The sequence below is a fragment of the Stenella coeruleoalba genome (genome assembly GCF_951394435.1).
Source record: "Stenella coeruleoalba genome assembly, chromosome: 4".
In the NCBI taxonomy this organism is placed as follows: Eukaryota; Metazoa; Chordata; class Mammalia; order Artiodactyla; family Delphinidae; genus Stenella; species Stenella coeruleoalba.
The window spans coordinates 80028195-80051498 of record NC_137149.1 but is presented as its reverse complement, the minus strand read 5'-3'; the positions used below and the strand labels follow the sequence as shown (position 1 = coordinate 80051498).

The following is a 23304-nucleotide window of genomic DNA, read 5'->3' as shown; positions in this document are numbered from 1 at the left end:
TATACATTTTAAATGGTATTTTAAGAAATCAAGCTCGAAATCCTATTTATTGCAGCTTAAGGTACATTACTTACTGCTATTAATATATGGTAGGCAAAAGCTGCAAAATCATAGAGCAAAAATTTAGAAGAAAGGGTCTAGTGTAAACAACTAAGACAACATTAAGCATCACACAAAAATATACTCAAAGGTCTTACCATGAATTATCGGTGCGAAGAGCATCATGAAGACTAGTAGCTGTGATGGCCACATGGTCATGTTCTCAGGCATGAGAGCGCCTCAAGCGTGAGTGTTCCAAACTTGAAACAAAATAAGTGTCTTTCTGATTCTTCTGTAGTCCAAGACCGATGATTAAAAAAAAAAAAAGCTCAAAAGGAAATATTCTTCAAAACAGAAACACCAATATCCCAAATCTGAATCCTGCAAATAAGAAAAAAAAAGGGTTATCAAATATAGGTTTTCTCATTTCCTTGAAAATTTCCTTCCTGAATAGAACACCTGTATACTGTCTCCCTTCTTCATTTTAATGAATACATGCATCATGTATAAAAATAAGTAAGTAACCTAAGGTACATTATTTATGCATGTATTAGCACAGTGTTTACTTCCCAGCCCCCAAACTGACTGAAACAAATAATTCAGTCTCACTGGACAAAGCAGTATAAATATTACTATACTCATTTGTATAATAATTAATGATTAGTTTGTATAATTTGTTAATGTGTTTAAATAGACTTGGTACTTAACTCTGTGTAAACATTTTCCACAAATATAATTTTTACTAATAATAGAGAAGTATAAAAAAAAGAAATCATTCATTACCATTACTGTGTGTTTAAACAAAGTTAAATGCATGAGCCGTACTTTCATTCCAGGCCCTAATAATCATTCAGAAATCGTTCCACATATTAACTATATTACTTTTCTAAATATTTTTATAATTAAATTTGTGAAAATTATAGATTTGTGTTAATTAATTATGCTCAACCATAATCAATTCATTCAACAGAAGTTTATTGAGTGTCCGCTGAAATACAAAGCACTGTGCTAGGAACATAGAATAGAATACTGAGTAAAACATGCAACCTATCCTCCAGGATCTTACAACTTAAAATAAGGAATCTGGCTTAAAAGTGTTAAGTGCATATGGAAGACATTAAAAATTGTTAGCATTGTAAAGTTATTTTACTGAACCAAACTGATATAGCTGCTCCCTCTTTAAAGTTTGCACAGACTTATCTTAGGAAGTGAAAATACTAAAGGAACATGACTCAAATTTTGAAGATGTTTATCACAGTGAGCATTTTTAAAACTGATCAAATGCAAACTGGATCTTCCTTTTCTTTCCTTCTTTCCTACTCGCTCTCTCTTTCTCTTTCTATTTTCTATTCAAGTGAATGGTATATATTTAAAATCATTTCACATTTTGAGTATAAGTTTAAAATATTTCTGGAAAGGAATATTCAAAATAGAGATAGATTACTGAGGATTGTATTAAGCCTCATTCTTCCAAAACACATTCCAAAGTATTTTTGAAGTACTTGCCTTTGCTATAAGGCAAAATTACACAGATTTATCTGAATCTCTGGCACCACTATTCATAGCATGGTAATTAAGAGCACAGATTCTGAAGCAAGACAACCCAATTTCAGTTACTAGCTCTACTAGAACTAAGACCTTGGGCAAGTCATTTAAGCCCTCGGTTCCTTGGCTTCCTATCTGCTAATGGTGGGGGAGTAATATTAATTCATATGGTTATATGAACATTAAATAAGCTAAAAACTGTCATTTTAGTTATATACAATACATAAAAATATGTATTGCCCAGAACAGTGTCTAGTATGTAATAAGTGCTATATATCTTAACAGTTATTATACATCTCATTACTTTTCAGTTTTATCCTACTCATACTTTTTAATGTGGTTGTGTAAGAAGCAAGACCATTTGATAAATCAAGCCAAAAATATTTATTGAGTCACTATTGTACAGACAGGCTCGGAGAACGCTAAATCTGGAAATAACAGATATAATAATTTTCTTTCTAAACTCACAGACATTATAGAAAAATGAAGCTCATAATAAACACTCTCATAACATTTTACTTTTACAAACAGAGAAAGCATTGACAACAAAAAAATGTGGCTGAGATAAAATAAATTATGTAAAAAGGAATCATGTTTAACATTTTTGTTTTCCTTATTCACACTCTGACTTACAAGAAAACATTTAGAACTTTTCCTTAATTACCATAAGTGCCATAAGTATTTAACTTTTTCTGAAAATAAACTTGAAAGCAGGTGCTAATTTAAAATTGCATTCTTTTACATGCATGTAATAATTAACGGATACTTAAAGGAGGATACTTAAATTGACTGATGCATCAACAAGTAAGCAATTACCCCCTCACACTCAGTTGTCTTTTTTTCCCCTCTATAACTATGGCATCAAGATATGTATATACACACAGACATGTACACACAAACACCTACACACATATACGTAAGATAAATATATACAGTACTGTTTTGCAACTGAAAAAAAGATTGAGGGCAGCCATCTAGGCGAGTTATTTATACATTATTTCAAAAATATACACTAAATATCTACCATGGTGGATATTATTGAGATCACAAATAAAGTAGAACAATTTTTCTCACAACTCCCACTGTAATGGAAAAGACGTAGTAAATGAAGTCTCAACATAAAGAGAAGCAGTAACATTTTATAGCTCCTATCATATTCCAAGCAATGTTCTAGATTATTATACAATTATATGATTTAATTCTCCATACAAATCTATCAGGCAGATAATATTGTCTCATGTTGACTGAGAAGTAAAATCAGACAATGTTACTCAGCAAGAATTTCATACCAAATGTCTGACTCCAACATCAGTGCTCTTTCCTCTCCCTATGGTAGAATAAACAAGAAGATGTATGAGCATAACCAGGGGTAGTAATTGTGCAAAGGAAGGAGGACAATGTAGCAAGTTTCCAAGGAAGACTTAGGCCTTGCTTAAATGTGTTATCCAATTGCGACAAGTAGAGAAAAAGGGAACAGCATGGATATATGAGGTAGAAGTGGAAGGACAAAGAGAAAGGAGAAAAAGGACATGTTAAAGAAGGAAACCAGCCTAATTATAACATTGTACCTTTTGGAGGAGCCGGAAAATTATTTCCATAGTGAAGTATGAGTATTGCAATTATTAAGTCTAGCTTTAGTGAAAACCAGAATAGTTTATTTCATATGACATAGTATATTTTCACCTTGATGAAGCAATGAGAGTTACTTTATAGAAAGGATAAGAAAATGTTATCTATTATTTATAATAAGGGTTTATTTTAAGATATCACAGTAGGGCATAAAGCCACGTCTACTAAGATTATTTTGCATTTGATTTGAGCATAAGAATTTGTTTTCATGATTACTCTGTAAACAGAGGTGGGGAAAGGAATTTAGATGAATAGAAGATATTACTTGAGGAGGGTAATACGTTTTCACACCCTAGCCTCACCACCCATGGACCCACAGCCCCACAATAATGTGCTAATTTGGGCATATATATAATAAAATTGCAATAGTAAACTATATAAATTTTAATAGATAATGTTCCAGACAAGTATGCTTATAATCTACAGAAAGATAAACTACCACTCTTTAAATACTAACTTTAAAAAAAAAAAAAAAAGAAAACTTTCTGGGATGATTTTTTTTTTCCAATTTATGTGTTGTCATTAACTTAACCAAACCAGTTTTCATATAAAAGGGATTTTCACTCAAGTCATTTCTGAAACATAGCTCTTCAAAAACACATAGAGAAGAAAAACCAAGAAAAGACATTAGGGGCTCATTATGTCATATATAGACAAAATAATTACTCATAAAAAAGATTTACTAATGATAAAAAGCATTAGAAAAGTCAATTTCAACATGTATTTCCATCTCCAGTGAAATTTCTTTAGCCTTTTCTTTGTACAAAGCTCTGTGTTAACACTATGGGTCAAATGACGAGAGTGTGTCTACAAGTCTATGATCACCGTTTTAAAACAACTTGCAGTAAAATAGGAATGCTAGAAGGTATACTCACCAATAATTAAAGCTGTGCAAAATGTGATATGTGTTATGTGAGATAATCTAGAAACATACACACACACACAAACGGCCAGATTTTCTTTTGTATGTAACAGCAAGGGACTTAAAAGCATGCAAACTGAATATTCTGGTGCTAGGCAAGTTTACAAACCTCTCTGACTCTCAGTTTCTTCAACTACAAAAGAGAAAACAATATTCACCTTGTAGGTTGGTTGAGAAGATTGGCGATAGCATAAATTATTGTCTGATGCAGAAATGTCGTGTCATCGTGCATGTCTATCAGTGCATGTCTGTCATTCGCCGATTCCTTTGTTTCCTTAATTCTTTCAAAACTGAGGAAGAGACCACAAGCCCAACTCCCACACCTTTCACTTACATGTTTAGGAAACTAAAAACAGACTCTCCTTGAGTGAGATGCACACTCAAGAATTCTATGGCTGAATGGTGGCTACTAAAACAATGTGAGATTTTATTTTTTAAAAAAAGGATTTTCAGTATGCTTCTCTTGTTTGAAATATACTTTGTTACTTAGGCTACTAATTTCCAGTAACAAATCAACACATAAAATGCTTTAAAAATTATTATTGAAAGACAGTGTTTCTAACTTTTACCATAGATTATCACAATATGGCAGTTTTGCCTGTTACCCTATCTAAAACTTGGAAGGTATATATTTCTAATGCAGACTTTGATTAGGTAAGTGAAGTTTATATGTCTTCCAACAAGCTACCTAACTTCACTACACTTCACAATATTCAAAATTAAAAAGTGAGGTTGATTAAAAGGGTCCTAATTTATATCATTAATATTTAAGATTATAATTATGTAACTGTGTGATCTGACTCATGTTCCACTAAATATTTTTTTAAATCACATGTAAAAATTGTCTACAAATGCTTTATGTAAATAAAGTCTTTCCTCATAAACTGCATGGAAAATTCCTTATTTTTTACATTTAGACTAAATTTTGTTCATATCTAGCACAATTATACTCTGAAACTATTAATTTTTTCATGTATCCTTTTTCTCAAATCATATTTGAAAGCTATTTTTACTTTATATTAGCTTTCTTTCTACCCTCTAAATAAATGTTAGGATTAGAATCTGAATGTCACTCATCTTGGAATTGTTACTTCTATTTTAGCTACTCTTAATCACATATGTATAACTTACTCTCAATCTTTTCCCAAATTAAATTGCATGTTATAATTATACCTTTCCCCTCATAATGGCCTAGAAAAGACACTATAATATCTTCTTTATAATATTTTTACATCTCCCCACCTACTAAATGTTCACTTATTACAAATTCTGCTAACTACAAATTTTACTCCATATCAACTTTACAAATTTTTATTAATCTACGTTTCGTGTATTTACATGTTTTGTCATTTAAGTCCTTTTAGAGCTTGATGGCTTTTGCATGTTTGGCATGTACTTTCTCAATATTTTGACTCTGAAAACTGAAGCACTGCAATTAGGTTCAAGGATCTTTCCATTCTTTCAATATTTATGGAGTCAAAGAACTTTATATTAAATAACTATTAAAAAGTATTTAACTATCGAGTCTGATAGCAATAAAGAGCTGAATGTTCTAGCAGTGAATACTTTTTTAAATAGTACTAGATCCCTTTGGAGATTCATAGAAAACAAATTCTCCACCATCTTATTTAATATTTTCAAGGAATATTAAATTTGATCAGCCCACGTATGTTTTTTCATCACTGTGTTCCAAGAGATCATCACTGAATACAAACAATGTAAACTGTGGTCATAGAAGATATGTGAGATATATATGGCATGATTCTTGCATTAAAGAAGGAAGAGGAGGAAAAGGAGTAGCAGGAGGACAATAATGGGACAGAAAAGAGGAGGAGAAGAGATAATGCAAAAAACTAAAAATAATAAAATTTAAATCCAAATATGATAAAGAAGAGAGTTAAAAAAATAAAGGAGGGGCTTCCCTGGTGGCGCAGTGGTTGAGAGTCCACCTGCCAATGCAGGGGACACGGGTTCGTTCCCTGGTCCGGGAAGATCCCACATGCCGCAGAGCGTCTGGGCTCGTGAGCCATGGCCGCTGAGCCTGCGCGTCCGGAGCCTGTGCTCCGCAAAGGGAGAGGCCACAACAGTGAGAGGCCCGCGTACAGCAAAAAAAATTAAAAAAATAAATAAATAAAGGAGATAACATAGCTTGGAAGGTCTGGAAGACCTGCAAGAAGAGAATGATACTTGTATCATTCAGGATACAAAGATATGAATAGATGAAATTTCACTAAACAGTGGTTGGAGAAAGATTATTCTAAGTTAAGCGTTGTTATGAAAAAAGTTAAGAGCAGGAAAAAGAAACAGCATATTACAGAACTGCAAGTTATCTGGTATGTCAGGTCTACTGAGCAAGTAAGGAACAAGAGAAAATCATATAGACAATGCATTTGGGTAAAACAGGAAAGGTTCTGAGGGCTATACAAAGGAATCTGAATTCAATTTTCTTAGTTTCCAACTATGAATTATGAACATTTAAATAATATTATTTTTTTAATTTTTAAAAGCACAAATTACAGTAATAAATAAAAATCACTGCAAACAGAAGATACAGGAAAAAATTAAATCAGATTAGAAGTAGGGAGAATAGTTCAGAAATAAAACTACGTTTCCACTAGAACTTTCACTCAAGTCTTCATTCTTCCCTCATTCCTTTCCTACTATCTTCTCCACAAGTTTCAAAGCGATCAGAGCAAAGAAAGACCTATTTGTATACAATTAATTTTTTTTAAAGATTACTTACTACACTTTTCAAGCAATGAAATGCTAAATCTCTACACATTGTCTGAAACGTTAACAAACAATATTTTTTATTGCTTAAGTAAAACACATATTGCCTTATAATTATATTTCAAACATAATCTGATGCTACGTTAGAAAACAAGTAATCTAGAAAGGTAATTTTAATAAGGAAGTTCTCTAGAGTAAAAGTTCCATCTAATTGTCTTTCAAATAATGTTACGATCTAACAAGTGTCTATTAATGTTTAGGAACAAATTTGGATTTAATGAACAATGCTAGTTTTAGCTTTAGGGCAACATATCATTTAACCATAAAATAGACTGATGTTTTACTGAGGATCATTTTCTTGCCAAGTGTCCTTAAGTTAACCTTCTCCCTGAGATCCCACAAAGCATCTGATTGGAGTTTGTTTCCAATGGACTTTGGATAAGACAATATTTTCCTCCATTGATATGTTCAATAGGAAATAAAAATCAATGAGTCTGAAATTAAGCTAACTATAAATAATTGCATTAAAGCAACTAGTTTGGGAAATAATTCTGTTTGAAATGAGATAACTTAAAACTAAAAACTGAATCTCACACTCTTTCATGTATATGATTTGTAAAATAGATACTTTGCTCTTCACAAATGAAAATACTCAGAAAATCTCAAATTTTTATCGTCAATATTAGCTGTGAAAAATAAGCTTGAATGAATATAGCCATTATTTAAAAGGATATTCAAAAAATTAACAATTGCTTTAAAATACACCATTTACGGGTTTCCCTGGTGGCGCGGTGGTTGAGAGTCCGCCTGCCGATGCAGGGGACACGGGTTCGTGCCCCGGTCCGGGAAGATCCCACATGCCGCGGAGCAGCTGGGCCTGTGAGCCATGGCCGCTGGGCCTGCGCGTCCGGAGCCTGTGCTCCGCAAAGGGAGAGGCCACAACAGTGAGAGGCCCGCGTACGGCAAAAACAAACAAACAAACAAAAAACATCATTTATGATAATAATCAAGGATTGATTTCTGTTTCCAAGGGAAGTAGAAATTAGGAAAGGCAAGCAAGCTATAGTTAAAACGTGCAGATTTAACAGGTTTCTACTTCAAAGTAAATAATTCCATTTCTAACAGAAGCATGTGAATCTATTCCAAAATCTAGAGCACGAGGCAAACATAGTCTTCTTCGTAACAACAGCTAACATTTATTGAGCCCTTACTATCAGGCACTGTTGTAAGAGCTTCCCACATATTAAATAATTTAATTGATTTTAAATAAAAACATTATTGTTAATCCTATAACAACTCCAAAGGAAGGGGCTATTATTATTACTAACTGGCCATTGAGGAAACTATGGGAACAAGAAGTTAAAAGAGCTCGCTGAGGTCACATGGCTGAAAATAAAGAGCCCAGATTGGCACCTAAACAGTCTAGACCCATGGATTGTGCTTGTCCCTCCCCAAGGATTCATATGTTGAATACAAATCCCAATGTGCTGGAATTTGTAGGTGAGGCCTTTGAGAAGTGATTAGGTCAGGAGAGCTGAATCCTCATGAATGAATTTAGTACCTTAGAAAAGAAACCCCAGAGAGTTTTCTAGCTCCTTCTACCATGTGAGCTCACAGCAAGAGGACAGCTGTCTATAACCCAAGAAGTAGGCTCTCTCTAAAACTCAACCATGCTGGTACCCTGATCTTGGAATCCCAGTCTACAGAACTGTGAAAAATAAATTTCTGTTGTTTATGTAGATATCCAGCCTATGGTATTTTTCTTAGAGCAGCCTGTGATAAAACAATACTTTATATAAATGTAAGGACCTTTAAGCTAGTTATGATAGTGATTATGGGTTGAATGAAGTGAGATGAAGATCTAGGATATCGTTGTACACTGAAATATTCAAACAAACTTCAGACTGAGAGATTCATGCCATAAACAGAAGGCCTTCATTATCTTCACTTCTGAAAATCTACTAGCTGGCATCATATATCTTATATCTCTGCATATCTGAATAGATGCCAATGATCCATTTTACTCATGCTTGTTTTGGGTGAGTGAGGGACAGGACCACAGACTTTATTAGGTGAGTAGCCCAGAAATGATGATCTCTGAGGTTCTTAAGAGCCAAGCAAGTGCTTCTTAAATTATATAAAAAGTTGAAAGCAATCAGGAAAAAAATAATTATCTCCCAAGTGAAATTCTGAAAAAGCTTCAAAACGTTATCAATTTAATTCCAATCAGCATGACTAATTCTGTTAGTAATTTTTCTAAAAAGGGAACTGAGATTACTTGGAACATTACTGAGAAGAAGAAAATATATCTTCAAAGTATTAAAATTATTTGTGACTTTATCATACTTATTTTAAATTCAAGAATCAAATTAACAAATGATCAGTAAAGCTGACCTCAAATGTTTCTAATATTTATTGGATTTTCTTTTATCTGCTGAGGCTGTATGATTGGGATAAACTAGTACTGCCTTATGTCACTTCCTTTTTGACAATTTTATAACTGAAATCACCTGAGTACTTCATAACTGACAACTATGACAATATATTATATCTACTCTAAGTTTCATTTACAAGTGAAGTTGCAGGTTTTGATTTAAAACCAACATAACCACCTTTTCTCCAGCAAAACTGTAGAAAATATCATTACAGATAGCACTGCAGTTGAGACTGGTGAAAAAGTTATTTCCATAGCTGGGAACAATAAACTTTAAAAGTCAAATTATCGTATCAAGCTACAGCATGGGTTTAGGGGGCTGAATTGGGGGGAAAGTCTTAACACTATTTCTCTGAAACCAATGACAGTTACTAAATAACTGACTTAAAAATAAAGCCTAGGATAGAAAAGCTACAAGAAATGAGGTAGTAATGTCAAATTCATTCTATTCCAACAAGTCTCTTTTTCAAAATTAAATTAAACAAGTATTAATAAGAATTAAACAAGTATTAATAAGAAAGAGATTACTGTAAAATAGTGGAAATATTTTTAAATGTATAGCAGACAAGGTCTAAAAATAATTCCTTTAGAACCTCCTGACATACGATATCTATATATTTTAAATACCTTGTTCTTGAGATTATGAAAGAAATACATTGTCTTTTGTGATTCATAAAGGTAACTTTGCTATATTTCATTCCTTCTAGTTAGTGTATCAGTAGTAACCAGGCAGGAGAGAAAATACACATTTTGAAATTATCTCATCTCAGTAGGGTGCACCTGGATAGGTCTCAAATTAAACATCTTCCTTAATGGCCCATTATGGAGTATCATGCCTAAAATACCCAAAGGTAGTCAGGGACCATTACTGTCAAGGGAGAGTTGTAGCATATGATGCAATATTTCTGCTGTAACTTTAGCCTGACTGGGAGTTTATTTAAATACATATTTATGGTTTTAAAATCAACAGTTACCATAGTGAGGTTTAGCACAACACCAAGACACAGATTAAAACTATGAATGTATCAATACATTTTATATTAATGCTTTGATGATTAGCATTTATAGGTAGCTACCAAATTATGAAATGGGTCACTTTACAAAACTTAACTTTTAAGATAGCTGGTTAGATGTCAAAGTATTTTTCTTCATTGGGAAGAAAAATATATCTAAAATATATTTAATCTTTATAGTAAAATGTACATAATTTAGTAAAAATAATGATCATCATAATATCAATTCTTCAGGAGCTATAAAACAAGTATATGATGGAGATAGTGGCATTGCTGCTTAAGGTAAAGCAGCCTATTTTCACATTAAAAACATTTCCTCAACTTCTGGGGTTTTAACTGGTAGGCAAAATGGCAAACAGGAAGTAAAATGAAATCAGAATGAAAACATCTTTATGTTTCATTCATCTTGTTTCTGGTCCTATCACTATAGAAGCTGATGTGGAGCAGCATTAGGAAAAACTAAAAAGCACCAATTAGGGGCTTCCCTGGTGGCGCAGTGGTTGAGAGTCAGCCTGCCGATGAAAGGGGCATGGGTTCGTGCCCCGGTCCAGGAGGATCCCACATGCCGCGGAGCGGCTGGGCCCGTGAGCCATGGCCGCTGAGCCTGCGCGTCGGGAGCCTGTGCTCCGCAACGGGAGAGGCCACAACAGTGAGAGGCCCGTGTACGGCAAAAAAAAAAAAAAAAAAAAAAAGCACCAATTAGGTCTGGGGATAAGTAAGCAAAAGCTTGGGAAATAAAATATCAAAAAAAGAAATTTAAGTGGAAATTTCCACTTAAAGGTAGTACCTCAGCGGAAAAGGAATAACTAAACTGGTTTGGCTAATGTATTTAAATACAGGATAATAAAGGATGTATTTAGAAAAGGAACATGTAAGTCAGGTCCTGTTCAGATTCCCATAATTAGAGAATTTTATAACAGAACTTTTATAGTTATTAATATATGAATTTATTCATTTGTATATATGTAATATATAATTTATATAAATGTACATATAACTACAATAATAACATAATATTTTATCATACCATTCATATTTTTATCCAATAAATATTGCCACTCACAATTTTTGTGAATTTAGAAACCTAGTACAACATGAGAATGTATATGAATACATAATCCAAAGTTATCATTCAAATAGTCAATTTCTATTTCTCAGTGTACCGTCCGTGTATCTGGTTATTTTATAATACTAAAACTAAGTGGCACCTCAAATTATAATAATGTCAAACACTTGCCATTTAAAAAAATTACACCAAATGACTCCTAAAGATGTCCACACAAATAATAGTACACGTATTCTGATGTAAAAAGATAATTAAACCAATCAAATACAGTGACTTAAGACAACTGGTAAAACCAAACCAAAACAAAACAAAAGAGTCTTGGTTAATGGGAAGAATAACCAAGTTGTTTTTTTGGTCTTGAAAAGGAACAGCCCCATTAAGAAATATGAAAACGTATGAAAACCTAACCACACAAACAGGCATACACATCTCACCTAGAGGTGTTTACACTGCATCCTCTGGCTGTTCGTACTTTCCAAAGTGTTCAAAAACTGGACACATCAATGAAACCATCTCACTGATTTGAGCAAGATACTATTCTATAGGGTGACTTTTTTATTTACCATTAGGTAAGAGGATATGTTATACAATTATCTCCAAGTTATATTTAAATGAATTTAGGCCAAAAGCAATCCATTCTAGAGACTATGCAAATAAAAAGCATAAGGAAAGAAACTTGAAAAAGAGCAGTACAAAAGTGGCTACCCAAAATTACTTTGATAAAGATTATTATTTAAGGTAAATGCCTGTAAGAAGGTTTTCTCATGAAATTTGATTTTCTTAATAATTAAGACATCTAAAATGGCTTAATGGCTCCTATTTATTTAAAGATACCACTGTTTTGATTCCCTACAAAAAGCCCTTCTCCCCATCTTTGGTAAAAATATCTTTGAGTTATGTAGTTTCAAAATCACATTGATGTTTCAGTACCTAAATCATTTCTTTGTTCAGTCCTTTCTCTGTAGAATGGTGATTCACAAGGACAATTCAGGAGCACCTAGGTTCTAAAATAACCAAAATTGGCAAATTGTACAAAAAGATATATAGTGTCATTGTTACTTGGCTCTAGCTAGAAATAAAGTAAGGGAACACAGATCAACTGTGATGGAAAATCCATCAGAAACAACAAAGCTGGCAGATTATTATATACAGTGATATCTGGATCAATTTTAACTAACATTTTATTTAAATATTCTTCTAATATATTTCACAGTGATGGCAGATAAAGAGCCAAAGCAGATAACTGCCTACCATGGAAACTGTGGAAACAACTTTAGGTTAAAAATATTTTTTTAAAAAACAGTAACTATATTTGTGTTAAGTTTGTAGTTAATTTTTTTGTGAATTAGAATAATTATGAATCTCTTTTATCTTTTTTTTTTAGAATCAAGAGATATCTATGTTTTCTGGTTTTGCTTTTTCTACCATGTCTGTATTACTGAATAAGATATAGTTGAAAGCACCCCAAAGATTATTTCTCCTTGCATTTGAGACATTAATTTATCTTTCAGAAAAATAAAGTATTCCATGAAATATCTCAGGAACATGCATTTCCAAAGAAACACAGTCTTGCTTTTATGAAGATTTACCATAGCAATAATTTTTTAATGCTATGCATGAAACATAACATGGTTTAAACACAAAGCTTATATCCTTTACTTTTTTTCCTAAAACTGTTAAAATAAAAGGGAGATTATTTTTCTCTGTGAAACGATAAGATTATTTAGTCAATTAAAATCATGGCCTTTTGAAAGGGCTTCTTTCTTTTTTTCTTTATGATAAGGCTTATTTTTTACTTTTAATGAAAATGTATACTTTAATAACTGGTTTTTCTAGTTATAAAATAAATGAGTTACAAGGATGAAATGTACAGAGTGGGAGGGCTTCCCCGGTGGCGCAGTGGTTGAGAGTCCGCCTGCCGATGCAGGGGACACGGGTTCGTGCCCCGGTCCGGGAAGATCCCACATGCCGCGGACCAGCTGGGCCCGTGAGCCATGGCCGCTGAGCCTGCGCGTCCGGAGCCTGTGCTCTGCAAAGGGAGAGGCCACAACAGTGAAAGGCCAGTGTACCGCAAAAAAAAAAAAAAAAAAAGTAGAGTGGGGAATATAGGTAATAATAATGTAGTATCTTTGTGTAGTGACAAAGGTGGTCAAGAGGTACAAGCTTCCAGTTATAAGATAAATAAATACTAGCGATGTAATGTACAATCAATATAATTAACACTGTTGTATGGTTTCTATGAAAGTTATTAACAGAGTAAATCCTAAGAGTTCTCATTGTGAGGAAAAATTGTTTTCTTTGTTTTAAATTTTGTACCTGTATAAGGAGACAGATGTTCACTAAATTTCTTATGGCAATCTTTTTATGATGTATATCATATATAAGTCAAATCATTATGCTGTACACCTTAAACTTATACGGTGCTGTATGTCAATTATATCTCAATAAAACTGGAAGAAAAAAATAAAACACAGATAAATATACTCTCAAACTTCCCCGTGGTCTTGATAAAAGAACCTAATTAATATATAAAATTCCAATTATTCCTAACATAAACATCTCAATAGATTAATTATATTTATTGGCTTTTCATAATCTTGTCATGAGTGGCTTTTTTTATTCTAATAAACTGCATCAGTTTTGCCCACATGAAGAACAGGTCCGTTTCTGGTGGGTCTTGTTCACCTGTTGGAGTTGGGTAACTCCAAAGCCCATCTTCCTCTAGCTCCCTCACTGCACCTGAGGAAGCTGAGAAAGCCAAGGTCTACACAGTGTCATCATTAATCAGTATACGCTATCTACAGAGCATCATCCTACCTTTTTTCATCTTCTTTGCCTTTTTATTGCTATTCTTTGTAGTTGTACAAAGAAAACTTTGCGATCACCAAGTCATTTTAGTCAGATGAAGAAGTGCATGAAATTCTTTGATTAAATCTCATCACTGAACATACTACTGTTTATTAATTAGATCGCTAACAATTATATTGTTTCAGATTCTGGCCTATTGGAATAAATGTTCATTATCACAGCCAGTATATTACTAGAGGTGTGTTAAGCATAGTTTAATTTTATAATTATATATAAAATATCAGTATTGACCATTATAAACTGTTCAGGGGATAAGTTAATGTCTTCTAGAGTAATTCATTATGATTTAAAATTAAATCATAATGCATCCTTGGAATGTAACAACAATGCTAACTTTAAAAAAGGAGGAATTATATCATTGGGAGCAATATTAATATGGATCTCAAATATTTAAAAAATCATGTAAACACTATATGGTAATTTCACCTTTGACGTACATGTTTCCAGTGAATTTACACTGTATTTTTACCCCTCAAAATTCCTTTATTACCTTAATCAAGACTTATGCACCATGGTGTTTTCTCCAGTGGTAGGCTCAATAAATAGTTTCTGATTTAAATCTTCTCTAATTTCCTAAACTTTTTAATATTTATTAAAAGATATTTCTTAAAAATTTCCAAAGAATAGCTCCCTTTAAGAATCACTCCTATCAGTCAGCAGAAAGAATGACATCCTACATTTTATATTTTTACAGAACTGAGGAATGTCTTATGGTCCTAACGTATTTTTCACCAAGGAACTCTATAGGAAGACAGGTAGGTAATATAACTAAATATTTTTGAATATCCGTTCTTCCACCAGGGTGTGCATTTGTGCATGTGCGTGTATTCCACATGTGTTTAGTTTATAAAGCTTATGTGTTAAGTTTATTTTAAATATCCTCTCATAAGGTCCTTTTATAAATATGGAAGTTTTCTAGCATGGGTAGTTGATTTATACTGAGGGATTTGTGGCTTATTAATGTTAATTTTCTTCTAATAGGAAGAAAAATTTGAATCTGGTTGGGAGCCTGGTGTCAAAACACGAAAGAAGTTTGGGAATCAAGATGTCAAAGAGGCATCTCTTTGACAATTTTGTCTAGAGTTAATCTGCTAATAAGTAATATCAAAAAAAAAAAAAAGGAAAAAGGGTTCCCTTTTCTCCACACTGTTTCCAGCATTTATTGTTTGTAAATTTTTTGATGATGGCCATTCTGACTGGTGTGAGGTGATACCTCATTGTAGTTTTGATTTGCATTTCTCTAATGATTAGTGATACTGAGCATCCTTTCATGTGTTTATTGGCAATCTGTATATCTTCTTTGGAGAAATATCTATTTAGGTTTTCTGCCCATTTTTGGATTGGGTTGCTTGTTTTTTTGATATTTTTTGATTACAAGCAGCATGAGCTGCTTGTAAATTTTGGAGATTAATGGGAATGTAAACTGATACAGCCACTATGGAGAACAGTATGGAGGTTCCTTAAAAAACTAAAATAGAACTACCATACAACCCAGTAATCCCACTACTGGGAATATACCCTGAGAAAACCATAATTCATAAAGAGTCATGTACCACAGTGTTCATTGCAGCACTATTTACAATAGCCAGGACATGGAAGCAACCTAAGTGTCCATCAACAGAGGAAAAGAAGATGTGGCACATATATACAATGGAATATTACTCAGCCATGACAAGAAGTGAAATTGAGTTATTTGTAGTGAGGTGGATGGACCTAGAGTCTGTCATACAGAGTGAAGTAAGTCAGAAAGACAAAAATAAATACCATATGCTAACACATATATATGGAATCTAAAAAAAAGGTTCTGAAGAACCTAGGGGCATGACAGGAATAAAGATGAAGATGTAGAGAATGGACGTGAGGACACCAGGAGGGGGAAGGGTTAGCTGGGACGAACTGAGAGAGTGGCATGGACATATATACACTAACAAATGTAAAATAGATAGCTAGTGGGAAGCAGCCACATAGCCCAGAGAGATCAGCTGGGTGCTTTGTGACCACCTAGAGGGGTGGGATAGGGAGGGTGGGAGGGAGATGCAAGAGGGAGGAGATATGGGGATATATGTATATTTATAGCTGATTCATTTTGTTATAAAGCAGAAACTAACACACCATTGTAAAGCAATTATACTCCAATAAAGATGTTAAAAAGAAAAAAAGGAAAAACTTTGTTAGTTCAGCTGAAGTACAGCAACAAATGTTAACCAATCAAACAACAAAAATACATTGAGTAATTCCTATGTGACAAATGCTATAGAAAAAATGAGCTCTTTTTACGATGTATCTATACATTCTTTTTTTTCACTGTGTAAATATTCCCTGAAATAATTATTTTATTATTTCATATGAATATAAATAAAACATATACACATGTGCAGACACAGGCACATTTAAAAATTTTAGATAGAAACAGATGTATTATTATAAATTAATAGATAAGGGGAAATTTGCCAGTAAACATCCACTGTAAAATATCATCATCCAAATGCAAGACACAGATACTACAATGGTTCTCTTTATCTCAAACAGAGAAGAGTCAAATAGCCCCACACTGGATTCCTTAATTTTTTTAAAGATTCAGAAATGAAGATATATAGCAGAAGCAAAAAGAAATGGGATGGGCAGTCTGGAGAACATCAGTGTTCCCAAGGATTAAAACAGTTACTGTAATGGAAAACTTTCTTTGAATTCTAAGGAACATTAAAAAATATATTTCAGGTATCATTATACCAAAAGCATCCATTAGCTCCTCTCAGACATGACGCCCTATGTTTCCCTCTTTTTTTTCTTTCTCTTTTGCTTTGTTGACTTACAGTGGTCCAGCCAAGAATGCAAAGAATCACCCTGCTATCAATGCAGATGGTTTTATGCAAACATGTATCTCAATGTGAGCATATGCGTCTTAAAATTAACCAGAATATACAAAATTATCTAGAAAGAAATGTAGCATTAATCCTCTTAGCACAGAGTTAATCCTAGATAACTATAAAAATTACTCTGACAGAGATCAACATTTTATTGGCCTTGGGAGATTTTATTCCAAATGAAGTAATTATTATTTTATGTTCTATTCTCCAAGAAAATTTATAAGGAAATAAAAATGAAACATGTGACTCAAGACATTTTATGGAGAAATTATCTAAAATAGTTTAATATATGTAAAAAGTATAAAGTCCATATTTGGGTAATTATGGCATATCAGAACTAAGGAAATCTCTCAAAATCATCTTCTTCAAGCCTTTTTTTTAAAGAGGAGAAATGCAATGCATTGAACATTAAAATTGACTAGTTTCTTTTATGAATATTAGTAATATATTTTTCTGCCAAAATAATTAAAGCTTTTTAAAATAATAAAGATAAAGGACTATAATAGTAAGGTAGAAAGTAGTAATTCCAACCCTAAACCACAAAATAAATTTAATTTTCTTTTTTTTAACTGAAGTACAGTTGATTTACAATGTTGTGTTATTTTCAGGTGTACAGCAAAGTGATTCAGTTTTAGACACACATACACACACACACACATATATCTATTCTTTTGAGTCTTTTCCATTATAGGTTACTACAAGACATTGAATATAGTTCCCTGTGTTATACAGTAGGTCCTTGTTGTTTATCTATTTTAGATACAGTAGTGTGTATGCACAGACTTTTTTTTTTTTTTTTTTTTTTGCGGTACGCGGGCCTCTCACTGTTGTGGCCTCTCCCGTTGCGAAGCACAGGCTCCGGACGCACAGGCTCAGCAGCCATGGCTCAAGGGCCCAGCTGCTCTGAGGCATGTGGGATCTTCCCGGACCGGGGCACGAACCCATGTCCCCTGCATTGCCAGGCGGACTTTCAACCACTGCGCCACCAGGGAAGCCCTGCACAGACTTTTAAATCCCTTAAGCCAAGTGAGGAGGAGTTAAGGTTGTATACTTCCCTAAGCTGTCTGCATCCTTCCCCTATACACACTTTAGTACTGGGATGCATTTACAAATGTCTTAGAGAAGCTGAAGAAAATGTAAAATACAGTTGGGGGTAACGTCTGTTTACAAGGAGCTAAAGGGTACAGTTCAAATTCTTGATTCCACACATTTTGTACGAAGCAGTTTTGTCCAGAGAATTCACTGATTCTTGGAACATTAATATTTTTACAAAAAAAAAAAAAAAAAAGCAAGCAGGCTTTTTTGGTTCAACACTTTTTTTATAATTTTTGATGTGGATCATTGCTATTTTAAATAAACTATCACCATTTCTTAAAAAAATACTACTACAGCTTAATAATAACAAAACATAAATGACCACCACACCAAAGCTTGACCATACTGCCAGATAAAAATTCTGGCCATGAATACTCTAACCTAATAATGAGAAATTTTATTAACTTCTCTATTGCAGTTCACTGTTTTGATTTTATACTATTCAAATGGAGACTGAAACTATAGTTGAAATTAGTTTAGATGTACTGAACAAAAAATTATTGAAAAGCTATGAAAGAAAGATTTCTTAAAATTATGTATCAGACATATTACAGTACAGTGCTTTTTCAAACCACAAAGATTAAGATTTGGTGCAATGCCTTTTCATTTATTTCTGTATATTTCATCAATGTTTTCACATGACTGAGTTCAAGTCTTTTGTTTAATAAATAAAATGGGAAGTAAGATGTGGGACGAAAGCTCCCCAGCAGTAATAATTATCCTTATAAATTACTGATACGCAAGGATATTTGTTGAATACTTGATTATGGTAACAAAGGTTTTCGAATACTTAATTTAGAAAGGAATTAGCCAAACGATAGAACAGTAGCTATAGCACAACAGAAAATGTGACTTATAAATACAAAGATAAATAATAGAACTCTTATGACCCAAACTGAGCACAGCCCAAAAAATGCCCCTAGGCCAATACAGATTGTGACTCTGCTAATCCACCCATATTTTTCTGAGAAGCCACTTTATCTTTTAAGAGCAAAGTCTAAATTCTTAACTAAAATGTTTGTGTAACATCATGTACTTTTTGAAATTAAAGGTTGTCATTATTTGTTCATCAGTACAGGATCTACAGATTTGCTCTTTACAATGAATAAGATGATGTCTATAGATTTCAATACTAAATGCACATAGTCTATAAATCTACCGAGGTAATAGAATTTAGAAGTTTCATTTTTCCGTGATTTAATATTCTTGAATTGAAGTTTAAAGCCTTGAAATATTATCAAGGCTTGAGGAATCTCTGTGGCCGCAGCAGTTAACACAAGGTCTTAGCAGGTATTTGGACAAAACAAAGAAAATGTAAGATCTATTTTATGACTATTAATCAAGACCTATACTTGGTAGTCATAATTCATCATGGTTTCAAAAAATCAGAGTTGCTTTGCTAACATTCCCCAAATCTACCTTTAAAATACACCTTCATAGAAAATATCTTGCCGTTAGCACTAACCGTTTCTTATGTACTTCAAGAAAGAACTAGTACCATGGCGACTAAGCGGGACTGACAGAAAAGAAACTATAAATCTTTGTCACTTTCAGAAACGAGCCCAGAATTCAATCAGAATGGACTGTATTCTTCTTCTCTTGGCTGAGGTAACACAGTAGTTTTGTTAATAGTACCCCAACTTATTTCACCTCCCTCAGGTTCTGATAAAACATGCTTAAAATTTCATGATTCAAATACCATTATTTTTAATACAGAGAATCAAGGGACCCTATGACATTCGACATGCAATAAATACTACTATAGAACAAATCAATAGTAAACAAAGAAGCACAAGAAAATGCCCCAGCTTATGAAAACTCTGTTCAGAACGTTCAATTAGAGCACAGTGAGAAGACATTTACTTTACATTTTCCCTCACGTTCTAAAATAGTTTGTTACATTAGTCTAAAATAGTTTAATTGATTGTTATGAAGTGCACATGTTCTTTGGTGAGCCATTAATCATTTTAAAGTAAAAACGTAACTTTGTGCAATTGGGCAATAGTGATTTAATGAGAGTTGGCCAGTAAGTTATATTAATTTAACCAGCAACAAAATCTTGTGGGGGAAAAGGATTTATCTTTGGAGGAAATACACTACATTTGGATAAATAGATGAAGTATAACAACACTCAAGTGAAATAAATTTATGCTTTAGATACTAAAAAAGCTGGTAATTCCTTAGTGCTAAAGCTTTGAGATATGCAGGGCTTTTCATGTTAATAAAATCTGTAATGGTGCTGATGATGTTAACATACTCTTTACTGTTTAGGGTGAAAAAAATTATAAAAGTAACACAATAAGGACATTTCTCAGTTTTTGTTTATTTTGCTATTTGAAGTGTTCTCACTGTACCTTCTTGCTAGACAAATGGTTTTCACATGTTCTCCCTCAAAAAATTATCAAGGGCTTCCCTGGTGGCGCAGTGGTTGAGAGTCCACCTGCCGATGCTGGGGACGCGGGTTCGTGCCCCGGTCCCGGAAGATCCCACATGCCGCGGAGCGGCAGGGCCCATGAGCCATGGCCGCTGAGCCTGCGCGTCCGGAGCCTTTGCTCCGCAACGGGAGACGCCCGCGTACCGAAAAAAAAAAAAAAATTATCAACACTTAAGGGCAATGGTATCACTTTGGTTCTATGAATTTGTCAACTAATAATAATCTATAAAACCACTGTGTTCAACGAATGATGTACATAAATTATCTCAGCATCCCAAAAGTGCTATTTACCATAACACTCAGACTTGTTTGTTACATGTCCTTAACTTTTAGAACCTCACGTGGTAGGGAGGCAAAACAAAGCCTCCCATAGAAAAGACTCGAATTAACTGTTTTTACTGTCATTCACTAAAAGTGATAGGATATTCATATTATTTTCCTTATTTAAAAGTTATTCATATAAGAGAGTTGTACCTAAATACCAAGACTACATTCTGAATATTTCAGAGGGATTTTGCACAAGTTGTCCTAACCTTCTTATTGTACACTGAAACTTAGCCTTGCAAAATATTTTGTCTGCTGGCACTATTGTAAAAGTATTTTTACAATATTGTAAAAGTAAGGATTTTTACTATTGTAAAAATAAATTCAAGCATGAGCTCTGTAAACAGAGCTAATTGTCAGTATTGATAATATATCCATTAATCTCTTCTATCACAAAATAAACCCTACTTCTATAATATTCACAATTTTTTATTCTGCAAATGTTTTCCTGAAATTCCCCAAAATGTCTATTCACATTTCTATCACAAGGTCAAGAATACTTTACTACTCTCATTTGTTCACATAGGTGTATCTCCTTCTGGACAATAAGGCCCAAAAGTACAAGATCATATTTTATTCATTTTTATGTTCACATCAACTAGCACAAAGGCTTGGCATCTAATAGAAGGTCAATAAATGTCTGCTTCACTAAACTGTAACAGAATAAACCAATGACTAAGGTTCCAGATGATGAGAAATTAGAGTTTATTAGGTCAAAGAGAAAATGACTGAAAATATTCTTTCCTAAATAAAACTACTTAATAATAAAGGTTAACATACATCAAGCTCTTAGCATGTCTCATGCCCTATTATAAACAGTATATATGTTTCTGGTTTGCCTTGGTTTTTTGTTCATTTATTTCTTGTTCAGTCTGGAATTATACCCATTTTACATATAGAAAAGCTGAGCCACAAAAACCTAAAGGAACTTGCTCAAATACTGTCACCAAACTAAAATGTGTGGGATCCAGGCTTCAGTCCAATTAGTTTCAATCTAGTGCCTGCTCTTAGCCGTATAGCTCTGCCTCTGATGATGGGAGAAGGAAAAGCTGCTTTCATTCATCTATCAGATCCTTGCCCTGCATTTGCTTTGCTCCAGGCACTGCACAAAGTACCTAAGGTACAAAGGTGAATAAGGCTGAGGTTCCCTTTTACCCCTTGTCTCTGTCTTTCTCAGAAATATATAAAAGTCTCTAATGCTTTAAAAAAACACATACATACACTCAAAAACATACGAAGAGGTGTCTTTTTCATTTCACTGCCAAAATTCTCACCTTAGCAAATAAATGTTGGCTCTATTACCTCACAGCCACTTCAACCTCTAATTACTTCCAGTCCAGGTCTGTCTCCTTCACTCACTGAAAAGTCTCTCAAAAAATTCCCTAATGGCTAATTGTCAAATCCAGTAGCCTCTTCATAGTTTTCAATCTACTTAATTCATCTGTAGCACTGATGATCCTTATACCAATCAGATTCCTTGGCTCCTAAAATTCAATCATATGCAAAGGATAAAAGGAAATAACACCAAATAATAATGAAACCGTAGGTATAATTGAGCTCAACACCTCACTTTACAAATGGGAAATCTATGGCCTAAAGAAGATAAGTTACTTCTCTCAAGATCATATCTTGAGTTAGACACAGAGCCATGGTTAAACTTTAGGGCTATCTTTCCAAAGTTCATCAATACTTTCTTCAGTGTAGATCTTTTTTTCTACTTCTACCAAATCTACATCTCAGGCTTTCATCTCTTTGGTGGCCAGCCTCAAGATGGACCTCAACGATTCTTGCCTGCTGGTGTCTACCTTCACATGTAATCCATCCCCCTTGAGGCTGGAATGGACTTCCTGACTCCCTTCAAACAAACAGAATAGGGCAGAAGTGATAGGATGTCACTTCCAATATTAGATAATAAATATATTGTGGCTTCTATCGTAGGTACTCTCTATTTTGTATGGTTCACTCTGGAGGAACCCAGCTGCTATATCATGATGTAGCCAGTAGTGACGCCCATGTTAAGCAAGGTTGGAAGTGGATTCTCCTCCAGTTGAATCTACAGATGAGACTGCAGCCTAGGCCAACATCTTGACTGCAACCTCCCAAGACAGACAGAGCCAGAGGCACTCAACTAAGTAACACTTAGACTCATAACCCCCCCAAATTATGAGAAAATGCTTTATTAAGATAATTTGAGCAATTTTTCTCATGCAACAAAGATAATACATCTTACCCTGAAACTACTTGTAATAGTTAAAATATCTCCTCAACCCAAAGCATTTTGTATTGTTCTACTCCATTATCCCTCCAACACCATTACATTGACCATGTTTTTTTGTTA

The 23304-nt window shown here is 33.6% G+C and overlaps 1 protein-coding gene across 20 annotated transcripts in view; it reads right to left on the bottom strand.

The window, feature by feature from the left end:
* Positions 1–23304, bottom strand: part of ADGRL3 (adhesion G protein-coupled receptor L3) — an 867440-nt gene that overhangs the window by 572067 nt on the left and 272069 nt on the right. For all 20 annotated transcript variants that reach the window (XM_079920009.1, XM_079920003.1, XM_079919994.1 and 17 more), the window contains one exon: positions 198–420. In XM_079920009.1, the coding sequence (XP_079776135.1) occupies positions 198–270 (73 nt within the window). In that variant the 5' untranslated portion in view covers positions 271–420. The remainder of the gene's footprint in view (positions 1–197; positions 421–23304) is intronic.